The following is a 6662-nucleotide window of genomic DNA, read 5'->3' as shown; positions in this document are numbered from 1 at the left end:
CAGTCGGATGCTCATGCAGTGGGGGTGAAGTGCTGCATTTACATGTAGCAATCACTTCCACAGTAGGAGGACGAGTAATGGCTATGGCAATCGCTCACCCGCATACAGCTGCACCGTTTCTGGGCAGCAGATCACTGTTTGGACAGAACGATCTGCTGCCCAGAAACGATAATTTAGGTACCTGCACGAATGACAGGCTCACCAGATGAATGAGCATTTCGCTTGTTCATTGGCGGCACCTTTACATGGGTAGATTGTCATGAACGAGCATTCCCAATAATCTGTTGTCTAAATCCACTCCATGCCTAGTATACAATGCAGATTATCTACACCATTTATGAATGGGATTTCTTGAAATCTCATTCACTTGCATTGTACTCTACTCTTTTGCAGTGTTTCAGCACAGATTCTACGATAAATGCTCTATGTATATTGAGCTGAATGTGAAATTCCTTGTAAGCTAGGTCATCATAGCTACCAGAAACAATGGCATTGAGGGATAAAATGGTGACATGTCGACACACTGTACTTGCTCTGGATATTCCCAGATACCTTCACGTTTAATACAATAGGAAATGTCCCTGAATAGTGCTAATAATTCTTGCTGTGCAGACACAGATACTATGTTACATTCACAATCACAAAGAATCAGCATTTTAAGCATTACACAAGTAATCTTCAGTGTTTTTTTTCCATTTTAATATATACATTTTCCACCTAGACAGCAGTACCTGCAGAGAAACCCATACTAGTCTGCTCCCCACCGCTCTGTGGCTTCCAGGGTCTTTTTACTGGACTTTTAATCCTCGTCTTGTCAGCTTCCGCACAGACCGGGTCACGTGTGCAGTCAATGACTGGCCTTAGTAGTGAGGTCTACCTAAGCGCACATTACTGCCGAGTCACATGCTTCTTGGATACACGTCACAGCTGAGACCAGTCACTAGCTACAATGGCACGTGTGACCCAGTCTGTCTGAAAGTCCGGTGAACACAGCCCGGGAGACACGGAGCTGGAAGGCAGTGGGAGGAAAGTATGGATTTCTCCAGAGATAGCACTGTACAGAGGTGGCAAATTAAAAGAAAAGCCTGTAAAGTAAAAATTATAATATATTAAAAAAGGCATCTGCACAGTTTTATTACTCTATAGATAAGTTGTAAGTAAAGGAAAATCACCAAACTCTATTCATTTGTGGTGCTATAGTATCCAATATGTACTTCAAAAAAAGGAAAAAGTCAGCTCTACTACCAGTCTCTTCTGACTTCTTGGTTTAACAGACTCATCTGCCAATCAAGAACACAGACAGTCCTGCGGTACCTCTTTGGTAATCTGTAGCAGGATGATGGAAGTGCGGCGGCACCGCTCATATCAGTGGCACAAAAAGTTTATCAGATTTACTAAAATGAGAACAATGCATTTCAGGGCCAGATTGGCCCCTTCGTCAGGTTCAATTCAATTGAATTGAACCTGCCAAAGGGGCCCATTTTGCCCCAAAACGTGCGGTTCTTATTTCAATAAACCAAATTAATACAACTTTTGTGCCACTAAAATGAGCAGCGCCACCGCACTTCCATGATCGGCCTCAACTCTGGGAAGGGAGCTTGCACGTACAGGAGCCTGTAGTGGACACTTCTGAAGGCCTTCTAGATTGTTGTGCCTCTTGCACAACTTACCAAGGTGAGCACCCATTTGGCATAGGATGCCCGGCTTCTCTGTGGTCCTACCCTTCGTGCTTCTTCTTTCATTGCATCTTTGGTATTCTGAGGGTGCACAGAGGTAGAAGCAAACTAAGAGCTAAATACTATTGCACAGAAAACAGCGTGTCAACGTCTGGAATAGGGAAAGTTATTTCTAAAATACTCAAACTTACGGCAGATTGAAATACATACCGCAAGTTCTTCTGAAATCATACAAAACAAGCATCTGTAGCATCATCTTTTTATGCATGCACGCGATATAGTGGCCATTGTTTTTTTTCAGAGTTAGACTACCTCCCAAGTTACCAGGTGAAGAAGACCATACCCTTGACAAACAACAGACTGTCACAGCACAGACACTGGGTTCTGGAAAACTGGTTTCCAGAGACATCTTTTTCAGGCACGAGAGGGTGGACAGACCATAACTTTCTTACTTTGCACACCAGCAACTTGACTAAACTCTGTCACTGGTCTACAAGACACAAACATGGGTCCTGGATCAGGTCAGGACAACTTATTGGACATACAAAATAGCATATCAAAAGAACAGAAGGGTAGGCAGTTGGGGCAAACATGGTGAGTGAAGTAGCGCAGTATGCACAACCTCCTGGTCACTTGTTATTCTTCTGAAACAAAAGTCCCTTGAAAAAAAAAAAAAAAGTATAGGCCTTTCAAGACAGTTTGCATAGTATCATGCTGGTTGCCAGCAAACAGTTATCGAAAATGCACTTTCATGATCTTTACACATATAAGTGCCATGTTGGGTAAAGTAGACAACGTGAACGGGAGGGTTGTGTGCTCTCTAGCAGCAAGCATATGAATTAAGTTCTTGGCAGTTAAAATTCAGTCCGTTTTCGCTTCTTTCTCACAGTGCTCCCTTTGTATCATGCAGCGACGGACAATACTGTCAAAACTTCCAAGGTAAAACAACGCAATTGTTCGAAAAAGTCCCATTGTGACAACCTAGAATGAGAACACAAGTCAATTAGCAAGCTGATCGGGGCAAATCTGTTAAAGGGAACCTGGATTCCCTTTAATAAGAAACGTATTCTGTATGTCAGTATGACTACCTTATTTTTCATATTTTACTACTTAAAAAAAATAAAAACCTTTAATTTCCATCCACAGAGCTATGCCAGGGTACTTTTTTTTTTTTTTTTTAATACAGAACATGTTTTTATGGGTACAATCTTGGGGTACATAGGACTATCACTTTTATTTATAAAATATTGTGGAGAGAGCAAGGTGAACAAAAAGAAAAACTGTTTTGACCATTTTGATTTTTTCCCCCCCAGTGTTCACCATGCAGAGAGAATATTTTAATAGTATGGACATTTTCTGATGCAGCAATACCAATTATTAGGGGTTTTGTTTATTTTTATATGTAAAAAATAGTAAAGATGATTATTTGAATTTGTAATGTGTTTTTTCATTATTAATTTTTCACTTTCAGTCCCCCAAGGGAACTTATACACGTGATCATTAGATCGGTTATACCATAGACGCCAACAGTTTCCCATTGCAGTGTATTGTATTTCTAATCGCTTCACGCAGGGCATAGAGGTTATGCCACGTTTTCAAGGTATCCTCTATCCACAGGATAGGGGATAACTGACTGTTGGGATCCCTATTTCCCTTTCCTGAGCAGAAGTTTGAGCATGAACTCTGCCGCTCCATTCATTTTCTACCTGACTCCCGGAGATAGAGTACAGTCTGTTATTTCCAGCAGTCAAATAGAGAATGAATGGAGCGGCATTGAGTGCATGCTCAACCTACCGCTCCATCTGGACAGGGGAACAGTATCTCCACTGTCTGGTTTGGTGGGGGACAGGCGGTTGGACCCTCACAGATCAGTTATCCCCTATCCTGTTGATAGGGGATAACTTTAAAATAAGGCACACCCCCTTTAACAGGCAGTTTACTATGGCGGGCATGGGAGTCCTCACAGGGCTCCAGGCTGCCACAGCATCTGATCGAAAGCCCACAATTTTGCCATAGGGGATCCGATTGGAAGAAACAGGGAGCCCCCTACCCCTAACCACTGAGATGCCATCGTCGCTACTGCTGGTGGCATCTGAGGGGTTAAATGTCTGTCTCCTGGCAGGTGTCTGCTGTATTACACATCAGTCAACTGCCAGCTAAGGCGACGGTTCAGTTCATGAGTTGGCATCATGTTTAAAGCTCTGACCTCCGCTGTATATGTATGGCAGATGTTGCCAAGATGTTAACAAATCTCACTGATCCGCTACAGAAATATTACACATAAATTGACACATGGCGTCAATTTTGAAATATGCAGAATTCATTTTATTTAATATTTTTCACTGCTTATTTATTTCCTTTGAATGTGATGGGTGAAATTTAGGCAAATCCACCTGTAATACATATGGCTTTAACATCTTAGATTGATCCAAGGCTTTTTTCCCAAGTTATGATACTCTTTCTTAATATGCAATGAGGGCGTCAACATTGCTCGTTACACCCAAACTCTCCTCTCTCTGGCCAGCCCCTTCGTGGCTGCTTTGCCAATGCCTGGCGCTGTTAATCAAAGCAGTGAGGGAGGGGGATGGCCATAGAAAGGAGTGGATCTCGAGTGCAACAAAAACAATAGTGAACTCATTATTGCACCAAAGGCCTAATTTGCATATTAGGAAAAAGTGTAATAACTCTGGAACAGAGCCTCGGCTCCAAAAAAATAAAAAGTTTTATTTAGGTGAATCACAGCTATGTGTCTATGAAAACAGTTGAACAGAGAGGTCGATGGTGACAGATTCCCTTTAAAGATAATCTAATTTAAAAAAAAAAAAGAAAAAATTATGGCCCTTAAAATGTGTCCTGAAAGCCTAAAATATCTGCACCATCAAGTTTCTAAATAAAATAAAAAAATAGAAGTGTATATTATACACAAGACTGTAAAGACTGATGCACTGTAGCAATAAAAAAGATTATTATTTTTTTTTTAAAAAGGACACAGCATGTAGCATTAACATTTCCCCCAAATAGGAGTCCTTTTTACAGATCTATAAATAAGTCAAAACCTTGGCTTTTTATTACTCTTCAGGAAAAAAAAAAAAAAAAACAACATTTCTGACTCTACTGCATGCTACTTTAATACTTGGCGGCCTTTATTATCTAGGTCTCACAGATAAATGAAGTGACATGGTAACTCACCTGCTGCAGGCCTTCGGTTATAGTGGTGACAGGTGACATACCACACGTTAGCGATGCCAGCATGTACCCATCTGAACCAACAGAACTGTTGAAATTACCCTGCTGCAAATAGTAAAACAGAGGTTTATCCCACGAAAATTACTATACAATAAAGAGGCCATATAAATACAGTGCCCCCAGGGTCCATCCTTCTCCTGCATTCAGTAGCTTCCCTGCTCCTTCCCTCAGCGCAGGCGTGGTGATCTCAGAGAAGTGAAGCAGCCCAGACACCATCCATTCCTACTTCTAAACTCATAGAAATATATACTGTATCTATACAGTATCGGTCTCTGGACTGTGGTGACAGAAGTTGAAGGAGGGAATGACATAGAACAGGTGCTATTTATTAGTGAAATCACCGGGGCTGTGTGTGAGGGACTATTTTTTATGAGGAGGAAGGGGTTTAAAAAAAAAGAGCTGACTGCAGCAAGATGACAGATTGTCTCATGTAAGGAGCTGCTGCCCACCCACAGAAAGGGAAGAGACAAGTCCTCCAGAAAATGTTAGTAAGAATCAGAATAAAACTTAAAAACCACACTGGAGAGAAGTGTTTTTACATTGATTCCAAGATAGTGTGCATTACTCCAAATAACTGTAAACTTTAAGTTTGTGGGATAACCCTCTTAAATTATGTAAACGTTAGTTGGCAGTGACAAAAAGACACGTCAGGTTCCCAATGTGGGTACATTTTAATTTGAAAAACAGGGAACAGTACTTTAGCTCAAGGCATATATTGAAAAAAAATGCATCTGATCTACTGTAAAGCTACAGCTTAGGGCAGTAAGACTGCAATGAGTATTGTGGTACACTAAAAGGAAAAAGCTGTGCATGTCAGTGTACAGTGAGCCTACAAGTTACAATGGCCCCAGGATACAATATTTTTAATACACAAAAGGCCCTAGCACATTGTAAATTGGAACCGCATTTAACATAAAATCACCCCAATTTACTAATCACAAGTAGCTCAGACTGGATGATAAATCTGGTGAAGGGATAGACACTTATCTAACTCTAGCTTGGCTTACTTTGAGACATAATGTTAAGGGGTTTTCCAGGATTTTGATACCGATGAGCTATCCTCAGGAGAGGTCATCAGTATCGGGTTGGGGATCGACATCCAGGACCCTCACTGCTCAGCCATTTGGTCAGGCAGAATCATTTACATACAGAAATATATTTCAAGATAATGTATAGGTCTCGTTTCAAAAAATTATTTATGTCCACAAGAATACGACCCTTAAAACTATAAATGTTTAATATAACTTTGTAAAACTATAATTGGATTAGGATACCAATCTAACAGATACCACACTTAGGGCTCATTCAGACGGCCGTATGCTGTCCGCAAAAATACTGAATGCTATCCGTTTTTTTGCGGATCCGCAAAAAAAATGAAACATGTCCTATACTTGTCCGTGAAAATCAGGACATGGCCCCATTGAGGTCTATGGGTCCGCAAAAATACTGAATGCTATCCGTTTTTTTGCAGATCCGGTTTTTTGCGGATCCGCAAAAAAACGGATAGCATTCAGTATTTTTGCGGACAGCATACGGCCGTCTGAATGAGCCCTTAATCACATAAATGTCACAGACTATATATGAATGGTGGAGTATAAACTTACCCTAGTTGTCACCCTGTAGTACCCCTCAGCCCAGAGAAGAATCCTAATGGTGGAGATTCCCTAAATAACGCTAAAGGTGTTCAGGGGGAATGACCCCCCGGAGACCCTGACGAGTTTCCGCCAGAACAATGGGTTC

The 6662-nt window shown here is 41.1% G+C and overlaps 1 protein-coding gene across 1 annotated transcript in view; it reads right to left on the bottom strand.

The window, feature by feature from the left end:
- Positions 1-289: 289 nt before the first annotated feature.
- The window catches only part of KDSR (3-ketodihydrosphingosine reductase), a 32767-nt gene continuing 26394 nt past the window's right edge, over positions 290-6662 (bottom strand). The window contains exons 9-10 of the mRNA XM_040431922.1: positions 4866-4967; positions 290-2657 (exon numbers count right to left, since the gene is read on the bottom strand). Of these exons, the coding sequence (XP_040287856.1) occupies positions 2538-2657; positions 4866-4967 (222 nt within the window). The 3' untranslated portion in view covers positions 290-2537. The remainder of the gene's footprint in view (positions 2658-4865; positions 4968-6662) is intronic.

This window comes from Bufo bufo, chromosome 5 (assembly GCF_905171765.1).
Source record: "Bufo bufo chromosome 5, aBufBuf1.1, whole genome shotgun sequence".
Lineage (NCBI taxonomy): Eukaryota > Metazoa > Chordata > Amphibia > Anura > Bufonidae > Bufo > Bufo bufo.
The sequence above is the reverse complement of the archived record's forward strand: the minus strand, read 5'-3'. Positions and strand labels throughout refer to the sequence as shown.